The sequence below is a fragment of the Heteronotia binoei genome, chromosome 17 (assembly GCF_032191835.1).
Source record: "Heteronotia binoei isolate CCM8104 ecotype False Entrance Well chromosome 17, APGP_CSIRO_Hbin_v1, whole genome shotgun sequence".
In the NCBI taxonomy this organism is placed as follows: domain Eukaryota; kingdom Metazoa; phylum Chordata; class Lepidosauria; order Squamata; family Gekkonidae; genus Heteronotia; species Heteronotia binoei.
In genome coordinates, this window is record NC_083239.1 from 9567828 (window position 1) to 9588614 (window position 20787).

The 20787-nt window shown below is 46.7% G+C and overlaps 1 protein-coding gene across 1 annotated transcript in view; it reads right to left on the minus strand.

Annotated features, from left to right (window-relative positions):
- Positions 1 to 5104: 5104 nt before the first annotated feature.
- CNKSR1 (connector enhancer of kinase suppressor of Ras 1) overlaps positions 5105 to 20787 on the minus strand; it is a 62220-nt gene continuing 46537 nt past the window's right edge. The window contains exons 13-21 of the mRNA XM_060258407.1: positions 18207 to 18237; positions 17868 to 18040; positions 17079 to 17152; positions 15822 to 15893; positions 14732 to 14805; positions 11666 to 11730; positions 10527 to 10656; positions 7520 to 7703; positions 5105 to 5446 (exon numbers count right to left, since the gene is read on the minus strand). Of these exons, the coding sequence (XP_060114390.1) occupies positions 5242 to 5446; positions 7520 to 7703; positions 10527 to 10656; positions 11666 to 11730; positions 14732 to 14805; positions 15822 to 15893; positions 17079 to 17152; positions 17868 to 18040; positions 18207 to 18237 (1008 nt within the window). The 3' untranslated portion in view covers positions 5105 to 5241. The remainder of the gene's footprint in view (positions 5447 to 7519; positions 7704 to 10526; positions 10657 to 11665; positions 11731 to 14731; positions 14806 to 15821; positions 15894 to 17078; positions 17153 to 17867; positions 18041 to 18206; positions 18238 to 20787) is intronic.

Genomic DNA, 20787 nt, shown 5'->3' on the forward strand with positions numbered 1-20787 from the left:
GGGGGATCCCCCGGTTTTACAGGCTTCTCCCCTCCCCCAGCCAGCTGGCCGGCGGGGGAAGCCCCACCCCCACAGCCATCATACACCTCCATGAACAATTCCCATAGGGAATGATGGGGAATTGATCTGCGGGTATCGGATGCTCTGGGGCGGACTGTTTTTTGAGATAAGAGGCACCAAATTTTCAGTACAGCATCTAGTGCCTCTCCCCAAAATACCTCCCAAGTTTCAAAACGATTGGACCAGGGGGTCCAATTCTATGAGCCCCAAAAGAAGGTGCCCCTATCCTTCATTATTTCCTGTGGGAGGAAGGCATTTAAAAAGATGTGCAGTCCCTTTAAATGCGATGGCCAGAACTCCCTTTGGAGTTCAATTATGCTTGCCACACCCTTGCTCTTGGCTCCGCCCCCAATGTCTCCTGGCTCCACCCCCAAAGTCCCCAGATATTTCTTGAATGGGACTTGGCAACCCTACACTCATACGATGATACAAATGAAAGGGAGGGGACTAGAGTTGCTGGCTCTGGATTGGGAAGTACCTGGAGATTTGAGCGATGGAGCCTGAGGACAGTGGGGTTTGGGGAGAGAGGGGACTTCAATGGGGCAGACTGCCATAGAGTTCACTTTCCAAAGCGGCCATTTTCTCCAGTAGGGTTGCCAGGTCCCTTCTGGCAACCAGCAGGGGAGGGGGGGGGACTTACTGGGAGCAGTAGGGAGGCTCAGCAGACATACAGCAATGTTTCTACATCACTGCCCAGGTGACCTGAAAGTGACATCATTGCATCCAGGACGATGCTCTGCTATTTGTGCAAAAGCTCTACGGCAAAAAGCTACAGGGAGCTGAAAGCTGAGCAGTGAGAAACTCCCAGCCACTTAGTTATTTCTCACGAAGAGCAGAAACACCTGCTTTTTGCTCTTCACAAACCATCAGGTGCCACACCATGAACTACACCAACATTTGTGGAAGATCATCCTGGCTCTCCAGTTCACAAGCTTTGGTTCAGGAACCCCAAAGAGGCCAGAATTTGTGATGGATTTTAGTTTGTCAGTCAGTTCATGCCCAACCCTACTAGGGGGCTCCCGATGGCAGGTGTGAATTCCCATCCTCCTCCATCTTACCCTCACAACAGCCCTGTAAGGTTGGGTTAGGTTAATGTCACTGTTGGTTTGAACAGTCAGTCCAAACTAACCCCTGACCTGTCGTGGTATCGTTTCTGAGATACACCTTTACAGTCATCCTGTTCAGACAGCACATTTCTAAATCGCGTCTTGGTGACAAGAGAAACGTGACATCTTTACAGTACCTTTCTGTAACTATATTATTGTAACACATTTGTGAATAAACTTTGGTACTCTGGTCCAACATAAGTTCTGTGGAGAATAAAAAGGGAAAAGGATTGGCTGAGTTAAGAAGACAGAAGATGAGAGACATCAGCCTGCTTGTGAACAAAATGGAAGCTTTGGTGGGCAGACTCTCTCATCACCCCCGAACACCCTCCCTTCCTCAAACTCTGCCCTCCTCAGGGACCACCCCCAAATCTCCAGAAACCCTAAGACAAATATTTCTCAATGGCCTTTTCACCTTTGCAACCAGGGCAGGTAAAACCAGAATATTTTTTTAAAAAGATCAGAGAGTCCCTGCTATATTTTCTTACTCCATCCCACTTCATCTCCTAATTTAGATCTCATAGTCCTTAATACCTTTTCTATTCCCCTACAATAGGGAGTATAGGAGAAAAGTGGGACCATATAGACAAGTGTTTTATATGACCCCACCTTTCTCCCTCATTGCCCATTGTGAGAGGGTAGATAATTGAAAATAAGCTTTAACTTGCTCATAGGCCTTCCTGCTTATAGGGGCGGTTGATGGGACCACAGTGGACAACAAGACAGCTGGACTATTTAATTACTTCACTTATGCCCTCCCCGACAGTGATCCAAAGCAACTTACAGCATTCTCTGTTCCATCTTCACAATAACCCTGTGAGGTAGGCTAAATTGAATGTGTGACTAGCCCTAGCTCATCAAAGATTTCAGGTTTTCACGGCTGGTAACATCATTAGGGTTTGTAGAATCTTTCGGGCTCAAGTGCCGTGTTCTACTGGAGAAAGTTTTCCTTCCAGACGTTTCGTTCTCAGCTGCGGAGAACATCCTCAGTGGCGTTGCAGCCGGAGCAGGCGCTCTGACCTTCTTGGCTGCTGTGCATTGAGTGGGGCCAGGGCTGCTGGAGAGCTGCTATTTCTAGGCTGGAGGGGGTGTGATGAAAGGGCAATTGGTTTGTGGATGTGCCCATTGTTTGTGCCAATTGCCCTTTCATCACACCCCCTCCTGCCTAGAAATAGCAGCTCTCCAGCAGCCCTGGCCCCACTCAATGCACAGCAGCCAAGAAGGTCAGAGCGCCTGCTCCGGCTGCAACGCCACTGAGGATGTTCTCCGCAGCTGAGAACAAAACGTCTGGAAGGAAAACTTTCTCCAGTAGAACACGGCACTTGAGCCCGAAAGATTCTACAAGCCCTAGCTCACTCAACAAGGTTCCATGGAATAGTGGGGATCAAAACTTCGGTCTTCCAGGTACACTTTACTAGGCTACATGGACTTACAGGCGGCAGCAGAGGAGAATACTGCCGGCCTTTCAATATCAGTTTCTTACTACTTGGGAAATATTCATCCTTGTTTCATAATGAGTTTTATTGCTTTAAACATTCACAAGTTTGTAAACTAGTTTGTACAAAGAAAAGGCAAGATGTAATTCTTACAAAAAAAAAAAAGGAAATAATATTTACACCCAACTTGACAACTTCTTGACAACAAAGTGGTTGATTTAAAAATATAAATCACTTCAGAATTAAAGCAAGACAACCATTGAATCGAACTGCCAAAAAGCAAGAGTCAGTATCAGTTTTTGTCCCATCAATTTGTGCTATTTCTTTAAGGTCATCAATTCAGGTTCTTGAGTCATCAAAGAAGGTAAAGCACGTACGTGCTTTCCTGTTTTCTGCCTCAAAATGCCAAAAGGCAGTAATAAAATGTCTACATTTCACCAAGGGTATCTCTTGTTTTTGCTGTTGACTCACTAGGCTCTTCAACTGTGTAAAATCTGAGTAGGCACTTTTGGAATTTTGAGAAAAGGGTAGTGAATGCCACTGTAAATGGCTGCCATTGGAAAAAGGACCTATCACAAAATGGCTGCCATGAGGGGCAATTACAAAACTCAGGGAGATACCAAGCATCCTCATATGGGGGGGGGGAGGAAATATTTCAGAAGCGGTACTCTTGGTAGATTCAAAGATGATGCCTCTTGGGGACCTTACAATGCACTTCCGGCTCCACAGCAATGGAAGAAAAGCAAAAATGGGAAGAAGAAAACAATGACCAGCAGACACCAGGAAATGCATCTGCCACAACGGGGATCACGCTTGTTGAGGGTTTAATTACCTATAGGGTTGCCAAGTCCGACTCAGGAAATATCTGGCAACTCTGGGGATGGGGCAAGGTTGTGATAAGCACAACTGAACTCCAAAGAGAGTTCTAGCCATCACATTTAAAGGGGCTGAGCTCCTTTTAAACACCTTCCCTCCACTGGAAATGGAGGATAGATGCACCTTTTTGGGGGGGCTCACAGAATTGGACCCTCTGGTCCCATCTTTTTGAAACTTGGGGATTTTCTTTGAGGAGAGGCACCAGATGCTATGCTGAAAATCTGATGCCTCTACCTCAAAAAACAAGCCCTCCAGAGCCCCAGATACCCACCAATTCTCCATTATACCCCATGGGGACCAGTCTCCATAGGGTATAATGGAGTGCCCAGCAGACATGTTCCTCCCTCCCCCAGGGGGCATTTAATAATTTAAAGACAAGAATAGACAAATGTTTTTGTAATACTCCAAACAGTTGTCAAGAATCCAGGCTCTGTGACAGAGCATTTGCATCACATGAAGAACATTCCATGTTAACTCCCTTGTCCTATCGCATTAAAAAGGATTTTAGGTAGCAGTAAAGACCGAATATTATATTCAGCAATGTCCTCCTTCACTTCGTCCATTGAGATACCACTGGATAGTAATTCATCAAGTGAATTCAAGCCAACATTAAGAAGCAGTATACAGAATTCAGTAAGCATACTCCCTAAGCTCAAAGCCACAGTCAAAAGGCATGTTTCTGATCCAAAACGTCACACATCACAACTTGCTTGCTTTTAATACGCCTTTCATTATAACTTTTAAATAAATAAATCTTAAGCATAATTTCCAGGTAATAACTTTATGTCTTTACTTCTGCCTCAACTAAAATTACCTCTTGAAGCAAGTACCATCACTTAAATGTTTAATCTTCAGTTTACTTTTAGGTTTTTTTGCCATTAGCTACTTCCAAGGAGCCCCGTGGCACAGAGTGGTAAAGCTGCAGTACTGCAGTCGGAGCCCTCTGCTCACGACCCGAGTTCAATCCCAGCGGAAGCTGGCTCAGGTAGCCAGCTCAAGATTGACTCAGCCTTCCATCCTTCCGAGGTCGGTAAAATGAGTACCCAGCTTGCTGGGGGGAAAATTGTAAAAGACTGGGGAAGGCAATGGCAAACCACCCCGTAAAAAGTCTGCCGTGAAAAACGTTGTGAAAGGCAACGTCACCCCAGAGTCGGAAACGACTGGTGCTTGCACAGGGGACTACCTTTACCTTTTTTACTTCCAAGGAAGAGTTTCAGCTTGAAGCACTCTAGGGGAATTATGAACTCTGAAGAGGGAGGGACAAGTTGCAAATCATTTTGTTGAGGGGGTTGTGACTTAGCAGCAGAGCATCTGGTTTACATGTAGAAGGACCCAGGTTCAAAACCCTGTATCACCAATTAAAAGGAGCAGGAAGCTGGTGATATGAAAGACCTCTGCTTGAGACCCTGGAGAGCCACTGCTAGTCAGAGTAGACAATACTGACTTTGACAGAGCAAAGGCCTGACTTGGTGCAAGGCAGCTTCATGCGTGAACTTTACCCATTTTCAACTGGCCTGTTTATCCATACAGAGCGGCCTTCTCTCACTCTCTTTCCACCCACTTTTCCCCTCACACCATCACGACGTCCCTTCTGTTTAAAAAACCCAAGATATCCATGACAGTGAATAAAAATCTTCTTCCTCTCAGCTCTAAAGTGGGTTATTTGACATTCCGCTCTTACTGCAAACTGAGAAGATCCCTCTGGAGCTTTGTGGGGAAGGATTCTTTATCCCACAAAATATAACTGTCCTGACAATAAGAGTTTATGGAGTCACCATGGCATCTTCTGAGCTGATAGCAGAGACTCTGTCTGTTCTGGCACTGCTTTCATGCCTGACCACTGGAGCCCACCATGACTGCATTTCCTGAAGTAGTTCCTGATTTTGTACTTTCCAGTGCCTGAATTTCTCAGAGGTCAGTTCAGAGTCATCCAGGAGAGCATTGAGTAGTTGGAGTTCAGTAGTTTTTTGCCTAAGAAAGAAAGCAAGAGAGCATTATCTCTTGAATGTACTGGTTGCTTCTTAAAAAGCCACTGAAACCTAGATGAGTCAAGGCAGACATTTCCAAGGCTTTTATTACATCCAAGTGGCCTCCTTCAAGATACAAAACCGTCCTGCCCTCCACCACCGATTTGCCATAAGGTGTTTTAGAGCCTTTGTAATAAAACATGAATGAATCCCAGTTGTTACTTCTTTTGACAGAGAGCTTTGGATGGTACTGAGATTTAAAGTCACGCTACTTTCCTTAGGACAGCTGAAGGTATTTAATTGAACCAAAGCACACTGCTATTAATTATGACTCAAGACTCATGACTGAAGGACATAGCGCACATTCTATTTTCGCAGAGACCTTCTATTTTCTCAAGACCTTGAGCAGAAACTCCACAATGGTGCTCCCCAGGATGACAAAAACTTGATCCTGAACGAAACAATTGACACTTCGATGCTCTTCAGTGGGTACCCCATAACTCAGACCGATTCCCGCTAGCCTTGTCATGGTCTCACGCTCCTCTTCTCCATGGGGCTTCCTTATTTCGCACAAGCTGCTCCGGGTTTGCAACTAGCTCCACCTCTTTTGCGCAGGAAGCAGGAACTGGTTTTTAGAGGCTCTTGCTTGGCAGCTTGTGTGAAATTGGAAGGAAGCCCCGTGGAGAAGAGGAGTGTGAGACCGGGACAAGGCTAGTGGGGAATTGGTCTTAATACCCCAAACAGACCATCTTGTATTAAATTCTCCTACAGTATAGTTCACCCTGTTTGACATGCCTCAGGTTGTCCCGAAAGTACAAAGGATCCAGAGAAAGACATGCGTGCAGATTCACAATGGAGAAATATTGAATCCAAATTTGAAGTGTGTGGTTATTGCCAAATGCCAACCCTTTTCTAGTTGCTAGTTTCAAGAGCTAGTTTGGTGTAGTGGTTAAGTGTGCGGACTCTTATCTGGGAGAACCGGGTTTGATTCCCCACTCCTCCACTTGCACCTGCTAGCATGGCCTTGGGTCCGCCATAGCTCTGGCAGAGGTTGTCCTTGAAAGGGCAGCTGCTGTGAAAGCCCTCTCCAGCCCCACCCACCTCACAGGGTGACTGTTGTGGGGGAGGAAGGTAAAGGAGATTGTGAGCTGCTCTGAGACTCTTCGGAGTGGAGGGCAGGATATAAATCCAATATCTTCATCTGCCTCACAGGTTGTCTGTTGTGGGGGAGGAAGGTAAAGGAGATTGTGAGCCCCTCTGAGACTCTTCGGAATGGAGGGCGGGATATAAATCCAATATCTTCATCTACCTCACAGGGTGTCTGTTGTGGGGGAGGAAGGGGAAAGGAGATTGTGAGCCGCTCTGAGACTCTTCGGAGTGGAGGGCGGGATATAAATCCAATATCTCCATCTACCTCACAGGATGTCTGTTGTGGAGGAGGAAGGGAAAGGAGATTGTGAGCCCCTCTGAGACTCTTTGAGTGGAGGGCGGGATATAAATCCAATATCATCTTCTTCATCATCTTCTTCTTCTGCCACAAAAAATGCTGAGCCACAAGCAAAAGCTCAAACAGAAAGCCTCAGTGGTACCTAACTGGTTCACAGGCTGGGCTTTTTTTTTGTAGAAAACCCCCAGCATGAACTCATTTGCATATTAGGTTACACTCCTGACATTGCCATTGTTCCACACAGTGGTTTTTTTTGTGGGAAAAGCCCAGCAGGAACTCATATGCATATTAGGCCACACCCTCTGGTGCCAAGCCAGTCAGAACTGCGTTCCTGCTCCAAAAAAGCCCTGTTTACAGGTAACACACGATGAATCCTGAAGGCCACAAACCTGTGTGATCTTAACTTTTGGCCTTGATACAGTTTTTTTTCTTAAAGTGCTGTAATAGAAACTGCCTAGAATTTTCTTAGAACCTAGTACGGATTTGAGCCTGGGTCTTCCAGCCTGGTCCAATGCTAGTCACTACACCATTCTGCATCTTGTATTTTAGAACAGAGTTGGGAAAAAAGAAATCTGTCCCCTGCACTAAAAACAGAGGGGGCTTCCCAATCTAAGTTATGCTCCACCTGCCTTGAGAGTACTTTGAAGGGTCCGGATGAGATGCACCTTCTCATTTATCTCCGGGTTCTTGTTACGTTTGATGAAAGATTTCCGGTACTGCTCACGGGTGAATGTTTGCTGCTTGCCAATGAGAGAGACACCCCCTTGCTTCAAACACTTGATCAAGGACTCAAGCTCTTCTCCAGCAGGGTCTGCGGAGACAAATTGGAAGTCATCAGCGAAAGGGTGCGTGGGAGCAGGGCCACGGCTTCAGAAAGGGTGGGAAAACGGTGTTCGAGCAGCAAGAAACTGTCACACAGCACACATTTTGCCTCCAGTTTAAAATCCTGTCGATTCTACAGCAGCGTTTCCCATTTACATGGTTGCAACCCGATACTGGGCCACGCAAGCCCTTGGGAGGGACGGTGGGAGGGACGGTGGCTCAGTGGGTAGAGCATCTGCTTGGTAAGCAGAAGGTCCCAGGTTCAATCCCCGGCATCTCCAAAAGAGGGTCCAGGCAAATAGGTGTGATAACCTCAGCTTGAGACCCTGGAAAGCCGCTGCCAGTCTGAGTAGACAAGCCTGACTTTGATGGACTGAGGGTCTGATTCAGTAGAAGGCAGCTTCATATGTAGGAGGGACAGTGGCTCAGTGGTAGAGCATCTGCTTGGGAAGCAGAAGGTCCCAGGTTCAATCCCCGGCATCTCCAAAAAAAAGGGTCCAGGCAAATAGGTGTGAAAAACCTCAGCTTGAGACCCTGGAGAGCATGGGAGGGACAGTGGCTCAGTGGTACAGCAACTGCTTGGGAAGCAGAAGGTCCCAGGTTCAATCCCCGGCATCTCCAAAAAAAGGGTCCAGGCAAATAGGTGTGAAAAACCTCAGCTTGAGACCCTGGAGAGCCATGAACGGGGCTGTGGCTCAGTGGCAGAGCATCTGCTTGGGAAGCAGAAGGTCCCAGGTTCAATCCCTGGCATCTCCAACTAAAAAGGGTCCAGGCAAATAGGTGTGAAAAACCTCAGCTTGAGACCCTGGAGAGCCGCTGCCAGTCTGAGTAGACAAGACTGACTTTGATGGACTGAGGGTCTGATTCAGTAGAAGGCAGCTTCACATGTAGGAGGGATGGTGGCTCAGTGGTAGAGCATCTGCTTGGGAAGCAGAAGGTCCCAGGTTCAATCCCTGGCATCTCCAAAAAAAGGGTCCAGGCAAATAGGTGTGAAAAACCTCAGCTTGAGACCCTGGAGAGCTGCTGCCAGTCTGAGAAGACAATACTGACTTTGATGGACCAAGGGTCTGATTCAGTAGAAGGCAGCTTCATATGTTCATAAGCCTCAATACCAGGTCGCCAGGGGTGGCCTGACAGCCCCCTCCCACCTCTATTTATCTTTGCAGCACTGCGCTCCAGCCCCTGCTCCCCATGTGGCTGCCGCCGACTGTATCACTCTCTGAGCGTCCTCCAGGTGGAGAACGCTAAGAGAGTGCTACAGAGACTGCGCACTAGCCAGAAGCTCTCCCCCATCCCTCTCTGAAATTCGATAACATCAGAGAGGGCAGGGAAAGCTCCTGGCCAGCGCGCAGTCTCAGTATCGCTCCCTGAGCATCCTCTGCCCAGACCATAGGGGGAAAAAGTTTGGGAAACCCTGCTATACAGAATCCTAAGAATTTGGGCAATCTTTTTAATGAATTAGAATGAAAACATTAGGGTTAGGGTTTGTAGAATCTTTCGGGCTCAAGTGCCATGTTCTACTGGAGAAAGTTTTTCTTCCAGACGTTTCGTTCTCAGCTGCGGAGAACATCCTCAGTGGCGTTGCAGCCGGAGCAGGCGCTCTGACCATCTTGGCTGCTGTGCATTGAGTGAGGCCAGGGCTGCTGGAGAGCTGCTATTTCTAGGCTGGAGGGGGTGTGTTGAGAGGGCAATTGGTTTGTGGCCTCACTCAATGCACAGCAGCCAAGAAGGTCAGAGCGCCTGCTCCGGCTGCAACGCCACTGAGGATGTTCTCCGCAGCTGAGAACGAAACGTCTGGAAGAAAAACTTTCTCCAGGAGAACACGGCACTTGAGCCCGAAAGATTCTACAAACCCTAATGATTTTGCCAGCTGTGAAAACCTGAAATCTTTGAAAACATTAGGGCTCCAACATAATCTTTTATTTTCATTAATTGTCATAAATGCAGGCCTTAGATTCAGCGGGCGCTCACAGGAGCACAGCTCCTGAACCTTTCTGACAGTTCCACCTCCTCCTTCCCACCTTGTCCACTGAATAGTAGATGCAGCTGTCAGAACTTGTACTTTTCCTGCTTGCTAAGCTTAGCAATGTTAGCCTAACTGACTCCATCTTGTGTGCCAATACTAACCCTGTAGACTCATAGCTAGGCCTCTAGTCAAAGTGCTTTGCATTTCAAACAAACTGTAACCGCCGGAGGAATGACAGATAGCCCCTGGGAATAGCCTGCAGGTGTCCTTTGAAGGCAACCGCCCAGGACATCGCAGCAGGACTCCTTCCTCCCTCTGCTGATAACAGACTCTGGGAACAGACCAGTGTCTCTGGAAGTGTGAGAACCAACTTGATTGTTTCTGTAACAACCGCATAAAATTGTAACCAATGCTAAACCCGTTATCAGAGTTAATCTGTGCCTTCATGAACTTAGTTCTCAATAAACACCTATACTTTGTAACGAAGTACTGGGCCTCGTTTGAAGTTCTTCAAGTTCTGACAGCAGCTGCATAACAATCCCTGGATGAGCTCCACCGCCTTTTTTTCCCTGCAAAACGACCCCTGAATAAATGTATCTATGCATTATGTAATATACTGTATGCAATACGAATAATATAAAGAGACTCAGTCCTTGAAACAGTCTTGCATAATTGTGGAAAAGCCTTAGAACCTAAAGGGGGAGTTAGCTGCCACGAGGTGAGTCACCATGTTCTACAATCAGATGAATACTAAGGAGTGACTGTGGTTAGCCCTTGATAATCCTCAGCATTTGAGCTTTTTAAAAAAACCTTGTTACCCGTGGAAGAAAGAGGGATGGAACTCACCTGTGGGAGAGGGTGTCGGACTCCTATCTGCTCTTTGCCTTGAGAGTGGGCTGTTGAGGGGACTTCCACTTGGGGTTTCGTTACTCCCTGTTAGCAGTTGGTCTCGTTCCAAATCCCTCCGTTTGGGCTGCTGGGAAAAATTAAGCTTTTAGGGTTGTACAAGGAGACTCTTGCTGGATCAGACCAAAAGCCCATCTTATTTGTCACAATGACTGGTTCCCCTAGTAGGAAGTCCAGAAAGCAGCACCAAGATCTCCTGCTGCAGCACCCCAGCAATTGGCATTCGGAGGTACACTGCCTCTGGTCATGGAGGTTTCATCCAGCCAGCATATGAACATATGAAGCTGCCTTATGCTGAATCAGACCCTCGGTCCATCAAAGTCAGTATTGTCTACTCAGACTGGCAGCGGCTCTCCAGGGTCTCAAGCTGAGGTTTTTCACACCTATTTGCCTGGACCCTTTTTAGTTGGAGATGCCGGGGATTGAACCTGGGACCTTCTGCTTCCCAAGCAGATGCTCTACCACTGAGCCACCATCCCTCCCCAAACATATAAACATATGAAGCTGCCTTATACTGAATCAGACCTTGGGTCCATCAAAGTCAGTATTGTCTTCTCAGACTGGCAGTGGCTCTCCAGGGTCTCAAGCTGAGGTTTTTCACACCTATTTGCCTGGACCCTTTTTTGGAGATGCCAGGGATTCAACCTGGGACCTTCTGCTTCCCAAGCAGACGCTCTACCACTGAGCCACCGTCCCTCCCTGATTGCAAACAACAGATTGGTCCTCCACAAAATGCATATGAATCCCCGAATCCCCCCTTTATAGCTACCCAAACGAGTGCTTGTTACTGCATCTTATGACAAAAATTCTATAAATTAAGAATTTCTCGGTGAAGTAATTCTTCCTTTTGTCTGTCCTAAATCAACTGCCAACCGATGTTGTCCAGTAATCCCGACTTCCAAGTATTACAGGAAAATTCTCTCTACCCTCCATTCCCAAAATTAGGCATCGTTTTATAAATCTAGGCAATGGGGGTCAGATCGTTCAACACGCTTGCTTATAAAAGAAAAGCTAATCACACTCCCTTCACCCAATAACTCTGCTGATGAAGGCCAGGTGTCCATCAACAAGACACTCACCTCATCAAAGTTAGGTCTTGGCGAGTCATCCTCAGGGTCTTCTGCTTCTGTCTCGCTGTAGCAATCTGGTGGAAAAGGAGCACGGAAGCAAATTCTCAGTGGAAGATCCTGAGCAGGAATGTTATCGTTACCTCACATTCCAACCACTTTTCATCATCCCCTGACCACTATAAACTCTAATGGGAGAGGAAGGTACATTTTCTTTACTCCTTCCATAGCAACAGTAACTTCTGATGCTACGCTTCGCTGCGTCCCAAAGTCACAATCATGAGAACTAAAACTGAAGTGTTGCTCTAAATTTCTATCTGTGATCTTAAACAATCACGTGGCTTGCATATCACAGATATTCCATCTATGAAACACTGCTTTCTTGCACCTTCCAGTGCAGTCCCAAATGCTGTTCCTGGAGAACAGGTGACCCCGGGATTAGCTTGGGGGAAAACAGAGGTTTGCAAGTGGCAGGGAAGAATTGGCAAAAATCACATACCCCCTCCACCTGTGGATATATTATGAGAGATCCAAGTGTTTTTAATGCAGTGGAATGCCCTAGAAACTTTTGTTTAGGAATGAAAGTTGAGGTATTAACAGATTTTGCCAGGCAAGTATTTGTGAAGCAGGCATTACGTCCCCTTGCTATGGAAAAAAGATCACTAGGAGTTAGTTTATCCTACTGACAACATGTAGGGAGGGACGGTGGCTCAGTGGCAGAGCATCTGCTTAGTAAGCAGAAGGTCCCAGGTTCAATCCCCGGCATCTCCAAAAAAGGGCCAGGTAAAAAGGTGTGAAAAACCTCAGCTTGAGACCCTGGAGAGCCGCTGCCAGTCTGAAAAGACAATACTGACTTTGATGGATCAAAGGTCTGATTCAGTATAAGGCAGCTTCATATGTTTGGGGAGGGATGGTGGCTCAGTGGTAGAGCATCTGCTTGGGAAGCAGAAGGTCCCAGGTTCAATCCCCGGCATCTCCAAAAAAGGGTCCATGCAAATAGGTGTGAAAAACCTCAGCTTGAAACCCTGGAGAGCCGCTGCCAGTCTGAGAAGACAATACTGACTTTGATGGACCGAGGGTCTGATTCACTATAAGGCAGCTTCATATGTAGGAGGGAGGGTGGCTCAACGGTAGAGCATCTGCTTGGGAAGCAGAAGGTCCCAGGTTCAATCCCTGGCATCTCCAAAAAAGGGTCCAGGCAAAGAGGTGTGAAAAACCTCAGCTTGAGACCCTGGAGAGCCGCTGCCAGTCTGAGAAGACAATACTGACTTTGATGGACCGAGGGTCTGATTCACTATAAGGCAGCTTCATATGTAGGAGGGATGGTGGCTCAGTGGTAGAGCATCTGCTTGGGAAGCAGAAGGTCCCAGGTTCAATCCCTGGCATCTCCAAAAAAGGGTCCAGGCAAATCGGTGTGAAAAACCTCAGCTTGAGACCCTGGAGAGCCGCTGCCAGTCTGAGAAGACAAAACTGACTTTGATGGACCGAGGGTCTGATTCAGTAGAAGGCAGCTTCATATGTTCACAGCCAACCATCAACAGCTTAAATGTTATTGTAAGATGAAAAGGTTAGGGTCACAGGAACTTAGGTTTGTTTTATTTTACAAAAAAAGACAGTCAATCCTAAACGTGGCTGATTTGTAAATGGAAAAAAAAATGCAAACACAGAAATCCTGCTAGATCCTGTATTGCTGCTTTAAATTAAACTCCAGATCCAGACTGCTGGGCAAGATGGGAGTGATGCCTCTAGGCCTGGTTAAAACACTGTGAAGACCGATGTGCTAATAAAATGGCAAAGACCTAAGGCAGCAGAATGGACTATACCACATCAGCCTTCAGCTTTGAATACTCCATTGCAAGGAGAGAAGGGTAGAATCAGCTTGCTGTGCTGGTGCTTTGTCTTCAGAGAATTTTTAATGGGGAGGAGCACTCCAAAATACAACCCTTCACCCACTCAGCATTCTAGCCCTCTTTGATGATGATGATATTGGATTTATATCCAGCCCTCCACTCCGAAGAGTCTCAGAGCGGCTCACAATCTCCTTTACCTTCCTTCCCCACAACAGACACCCTGTGAGGTTGATGAAGATATTGGATTTATATCCCGCCCTCCACTCTGAAGAGTCTCAGAGCGGCTCAAAATCTCCTTTCCCTTCCTCCCCCACAACAGACACCCTGTGAGGTACATGAAGATATTGGATTTATATCCCGCCCTCCACTCTGAAGAGTCTCAGAGCGGCTCACAATCTCCTTTCCCTTCCTCCCCCACAACAGACACCCTGTGAGGTAGATGAAGATATTGGATTTATATCCCGCCCTCCACTCCGAAGAGTCTCAGAGCAGCTCACAATCTCCTTTACCTTCCTCCCCCACAACAGACACCCTGTGAGGTAGATGAAGATATTGGATTTATATCCCGCCCTCCACTCCGAAGAGCCTCAGAGCGGCTCACAATCTCCTTTCCCTTCCTCCCCCACAACAGACACCCTGTGAGGTACATGAAGATATTGGATTTATATCCCGCCCTCCACTCTGAAGAGTCTCAGAGCGGCTCACAATCTCCTTTACCTTCCTCCCCCACAACAGACACCCTGTGAGGTAGATGAAGATATTGGATTTATATCCCGCCCTCCACTCTGAAGAGTCTCAGAGCGGCTCACAATCTCCTTTACATTCCTCCCCCACAACAGACACCCTGTGAGGTAGATGAAGATATTGGATTTATATCCCACCCTCCACTCCGAAGAGTCTCAGAGCGGCTCACAATCTCCTCTACATTCCTCCCCCACAACAAACACCCTGTGAGGTGGGTGGGGCTGGAGAGGGCTCTCACAGCAGCTGCCCTTTCAAGGACAACCTCTGCCAGGGCTATGGCTGACCCAAGGCCATTCCAGCAGGTGCGAGTGGAGGAGTGGGGAATCAAACCCGGTTCTCCCAGATAAGAGTCCACACACTTAACCACTACACCAAACTGGCTCTCTTTAGTTTCCTGCTTGTGTGAATCAGGTCTCAATCATGTTGTAGCAACAAGGCATGCAATGCTTGGCTCAATGAAATATATGCCTTCAAAAAAGCCGACCTTCTTGATTATGTGGACCAGGTTTAGAGACTGGCAGATACTTCATCATCGATGTGATCAAATGACTAACCCACCTGGGGGAAAAAAAGAAACCCAGAACATTTTAGGTTACCTAGGATTTCAGGCTTTAATTCACTCTCAACGTTTTCACTTTGTAGACTGGAACAGTGAAAGCAAGACCCAACCTCGATCCTCCCTTTTCTACAGTTTTTCCTCTCTATCTACGCCTGCATTGCTTCATATCCCCCAAACATAATCTTTTGGAATTTGCATGAGAACTGCTTTTGCTGCATCAAGGAATTTGATAGTAATGTACACAAACTGCTGATAACAGATACTCCCTTGATTTCGTCAGCTCTTCTGCAAATATCCTCCCTTCTCTTTTACCGCATAAAATCCAACACCAAATATAGTTTACAAAACACAAATGAGAGATGAGGGTAATCCCAGCGGTTCTTCACAAGATTGGGACCCAGGCACAACATACGGGTACCTAGCTTCCCTTTGCCAAGAGGCACAGGTAACACCACTGGAACTGTGATTAGGCATGATGACAGCAATTGGAATGTGCTGTTCTGCCCAGCGAAGTTCCATCTTTAGGAAATCAGGTGACTTTTGCTAAGGAATGCAACACCATCTTTGTACACACTGACTTCATTTATCTGTTTCAAAATATTTAGGGGCCTGCCTTGCTCCCAAACAACCCAAGACCCCAGGCAGGAAACAACAATGTAAGAACAATTAGATGGAGAAAACAAATAAGCACCAATCTAAAATCACCTTATATGTCCCACTTTCAGGGTATTCCCTCTTTGCCCAGTCTTTGGGCAAAGTTCTACAAAATAATTCTGTTTTGCAGTCTTGCCAGAAAGCCAGGAGGATCAAAGCTGCCCTGATTCCTTCTACAAGGCTGTTCCACAAGCTTGAGAAGCCACTGAAAAAGCCTGAGTGCAGACCATTTAGGACAGAGAGTGTACAGGAAGCAGAGCTTGCTAGGAAGAAAGAAATAGCCATATGGGAACATGCAGGGCAAGGTAGCTTTGTAGGATGGAACCAAGACTACTTGAGCTGGTTCTCTATAAATACTTACATGCTTAGGTCGGACAGTGTCTCTGCTGCAAAAATGAAGGGCTTGTACGTCTCGTGCGTGAGCTGGAAAACACTGGAAAAGAAAAAGAAAAGTGAGAGGCTTCCCAGGATCCTTTGCTGTTAGGAGGCTTTACAAAGTCTGGCTAGAAATCCATTTGCCTACAGTTGTTGCCAAGGGCTCAAAAATGGGTGAGGCAGCTAACCTAGGAACCAGAAACCCTCTAGCCCTCTTTCTGAGCGCCTCATCAATGGCATTTGGAAGCTGAATTATGGACATACCTAGATACAAATACCCCACATTATGTATTTATACCCCGCTTTTCTCCACCGATGGGGACTCAAGGCAGCTTACAACATCGTTTTCCCTTCTCCGTTTTATCCCTACATTTTATCCATGAGAAAGAAGAAGAAGAAGAAGATGAAGAAGAAGATGAAGAAGAAGATGATGAAGAAGAAGAAGATATTGGATTTATATCCCGCCCTCCACTCCGAAGAGTCTCAGAGCGGCTCACAATCTCCTTTCCCTTCCTCCCCCACAACAGACACCCTGTGAGGTAGATGAAGATATTGGATTTATATCCCGCCCTCCACTCCGAAGAGTCTCAGAGCGGCTCACAATCTCCTTTCCCTTCCTCCCCCACAACAGACACCCTGTGAGGTAGATGAAGATACTGGATTTAGATCCCGCCCTCCACTCTGACGAGTCTCAGAGCGGCTCACAATCTCCTTTACCTCCCCCCCGCCCACAACAGACACCCTGTGAGGTAGATGAAGATACTGGATTTATATCCCGCCCTCCACTCCGAAGAGTCTCAGAGCAGTTCACAATCTCCTTTCCCTTCCTCCCCCACAACAGACACCCTGTGAGGTGGGTGGGGCTGGAGAGGGCTCTCCCAGCAGCTGCCCTTTCAAGGACAACTTCTGCCAGAGCTATGGCTGACCCAAGGCCATGCTAGCAGGTGCAAGTGGAGGAGTGGGGAATCAAACCCAGTTCTCCCAGATAAGAGTCCGCACACTTAACCACTATACCAAACTGGCTGAGAGTGTGTGACTGGCTCAAGGTCACCCAGTGAGCTTTTATGGCACAGTGGAGGGATTCAAAGCTGGGACCTCCAGATCCTAGCGTAAAATGAACCATTTCGCCATACTACTCTAGCCACTCTCCTTCTCATGAGCAAACCCCATGTATTCATTCTCCCGGGACAGCCACTCTAACCAAAATCTTGAACTCTACCCCGCAATCCCAAGCAATACTCACTATTTCTTTTTCTGCTCTTTGGTGCTTTCCAGTTTGTAGGTTGACACATTGATCAGGCCTACGGCCTTCTCATCCTAGGGTGGGAGGGGGATGAGAACGGGAGGAGGGGGAAAAAAACAGCAGCATTTCACACACAGATCAGCTCAGATCGGTGCCGGTTGTACTGGGACGCTCTGGAAAGCTGCCAAGTCTCTACAACTAGGACTAGACAGAAAGCAGCTGCAGAAATCCCCGAGATGTTATAAGCTGGCCCAAAATTCTGCCCTGTTTTCTGTTCTTTGCAATGGAGACTTGCACACCACCCCAGATCTTCTCGGTAGCAACAAAACATAGGGTAGGGAGAGGCAGACAATAGATATGTTTATTCAGCAGAATTGCTCTCTACTGCCAACAAAAATAGTATCCTGGTAAAACAACATTTAAGTTCAAGCAAGGCCATTGTGGTGTAGGGATTGGGATTAGGACCAGAGAGGCCAAGAGGCTACCATGTACCCATCTTAGTGAGGAGCTGTGGTTCATTGGCAGAGCACCTGCTTGGCATGCAGAAGTTCCCACATTCAACCCGACTCCTCCTCTTAAAACAGATCAGATAACAGGCGATGTGAAAAAAATTCTGCCCGAGACCATGGGGAGCCACTGCTGGTCAGAACAAACAACATTGACCCCGATAGATCAAAAGTCTGACTCCACCCAAGGCAGCCTGACAAGAATTGCCTGATCAGCCATGAAAACTCTACCAACGTTTGCACGAGCATAACACCGGCTCCTGCGTAGTCCTCGGCAACTCACGTTGGGGTTGCTGTACCAATAGAGGGCTTGTCCTTTCAGCACAAACCAGAACCGCTTCCACTTCTGGGCCATGAAGCCCACGTGGTCTTTCTTCTTCAGAAGCCAACCATCGCAGTCCACTTGCCCCAGATCCTGGCAGGAGATCCGCCGTCGACTCAGACGAGTAGCCATTCCTGATCCAAAATAAACAGGTAAGACGTGTAGCCTCAGATGAATAAGCACATTTGTCAAGCTCCTTGACCAGATTTTCATTCTTCAATAAGCACACTTTTTTTAAAAGAAAAGTGCCTTTCAACCCCACCCCCCAAAAAAGTAAAGAGCAAACAACATCCCACTTACCCTTTTGCTTCCGCCGATATTCAATGCTGCCCTGAAGGTATTGGGTCAAGAACAAAGAAGCACAGGATTAGAGGTTAACTCAAGTAGTAATTAAGTCTCGGAGCAAGTAGTTCAATTTCACTCGACAAAACAAGAACCCATGGAAAAATCCCACTGGGAGAGGCTACAAAGCACCCCTCCCCATATCATCATTAAGAACATAAGAGAAGCCATGTTAGATCAGGCCAATGGCTCATCCAGTCCAACACTCTGTGCCACACAGTGGCAAAAAAAAATTATATATACACACACTGTGGCTAATAGCCACTGATGGACCTCTGCTCCATATTTTTATCTAACCCCCTCTTGAAGGTGGCTATGCTAGTGGCCGCCGCCACCTCCTGTGGCAGTGAATTCTGCATGTTAATCACCCTTTGGGTGAAGAAGGACTTCCTTTCATCCGTTTTAACCTGTCTGCTCAGCAATTTCATCGAATGCCCACGAGTTCTTGTATTGTGAGAAAGGGAGAAAAGTACTTCTTTCTCTACTTTCTCCATTCTTTAGGACGGGGATGCCCAACTTTTTTGAGCCTATGGGCACCTTTGAAATTCTGACACAGGGTGGTGGTGGGCATAACCACAAAACGGCTGCCATGGGAGGTGGAGCGATACATAAACACACAGGGATCCCAAGTATAGGGGAGAAGAGGAGCTATTTTTAAAGAATGCACTGAGAAAGGAGCGAGAAAGAGAATACAACCAACATTGTTGTAATAGATACTGTCAAAACAACGCTGTTCCAGTTTGGCCGCTGGAGAACTGTTTGGCTGTGCGATCAGAAGCCCCCATGGGCATGAGCCCCTCCTGGCCCAACATAGTTTCTATAAACACCTAGCAGGCACCAGGAAAGGGCTGGAGGGTGTCATGGTGCCTGTGGGTATCATGTTGGGGACCTTTGCTTTAAGACACACCAATGAGATCAGTTGTGGGTAATCAAAAACAATTATATTTAGTTATATTATATATTATATTTCAAAGCCAAAACGCTTGCCCAAATTCTCTATGGTATCCCTATATGGATCCCAGCTTTTACCAGGAATGTGGAGGGCATTCAAGCCTCATTCTTTAGACAAATTCTTGGTTTGCCAAAATGTGTGTCCTACTTTGCTCTTTGCTCTGAAGTGGGTCAGTCTTTGGTGGAGACAAAAGCCTGGGTTGCAGTGTTTAAATTCTGGCTCAAAATTCACTGTAGAACAGATCCTAACAGCCTTCTTGATTGTATGAAAAGAGACCCATATATTTCATCCTGGACAGCAGTGATTCTGTCCAAACTCAATCAATTGGGGTTAGAGGAAGATGATTTTTCTACCTCTGATGAGTCATATATCTTCAGATGTATTAAATTGAGACTGTGGGAATCGGAGGAAACGAAATTACAGCCAACAGACCCTTATATTTGCTCTCCAGCTTTCTTAGGTCTCTATGCTTTCTGTGGCAAAATGCCCAATTATCTATAAGACTTAACCAGTCCAAGTCATCGCAGGGCATTTATGTTGGCTAGATTAAATGCGTTTCCCTCCAAAGTTTTACAAGGGAGATATCAGCGAGTCCCTTTAGCCGACAGACTTTGCTCCTGTGGAGCGAATACTCCTGACTCAATCCAGCATATATTGCTTGATTGTTCTTTTTACCATAACCTCCGTAAAGATTTATTTGGCAAGCTTTCTTTTCCCCCCAGATTTGTCTATCCTGCCACCCTGTTATTATTTATTGAGTGATACTGAGGGGGTGGTTAGTGAGGCTGTGGCAAAATTTCTGGCTGACATCCTTAAATTTAATTCTGACCATGTTTGAATGCATCTGTAAGCTCGGTTTCATTTTGATTTTATCTCCAATGTTTATATTTTTATATTCTGTGTATTTTTGTTTGAATCTATTATGCCATTAAAGGTTTGGTATGGTATGGTGTGGTATTTAGTTATTATGTGGTTGATTTTAAATACTATCTACAGTGGGCCACAGTACACTCTCCCTGGATGCAACTTGCCCTCCATGCGGTCACATGGCCGCTGAAGGAAGTTGCTTTTTAAAGGAGCACAGGGGCCTGATTCAGCTCAAGATGGTGGCACAGAGGGTGAAGAAGCTGCTGCCTTCCACCCGCCCCCCCATTGAGTTCTCCTAAGCTGGAAGGGGGGGTGAGTTATTTTCCCCATTTTGGAGCTATACAGGGAACCCAGACTTGGCTCATTAAAAAATGTAATGTGTAATTCAGTCCACTTTGTCATTCTTATAGGGATGCTTCTGAGACTCACAGGTAAAGTGATACAGTGGCCTAAAAAAGTCAGCTGCACAGTCCAGTTTCTGCGAGAGAAGGAGATATAGTTCACTTGACTGAAATAAAAAATGCACAGAGGAAATGGGCTGAGGATGGAAAAGAAGCCTGAGAAGGCTGAAGGGGGAGAAAGAGCAGAGGGGGCAACAGACTGAGAAACTGAAGGAAAGACAGATGGAAGAATTGGGAGGGGGGAAATACCCATCCCCAAAAGCCAGAAAAAGCTTTGGCGCCAGGAAGGACGCCAAGATGGTAAAGCAGACATAAATAA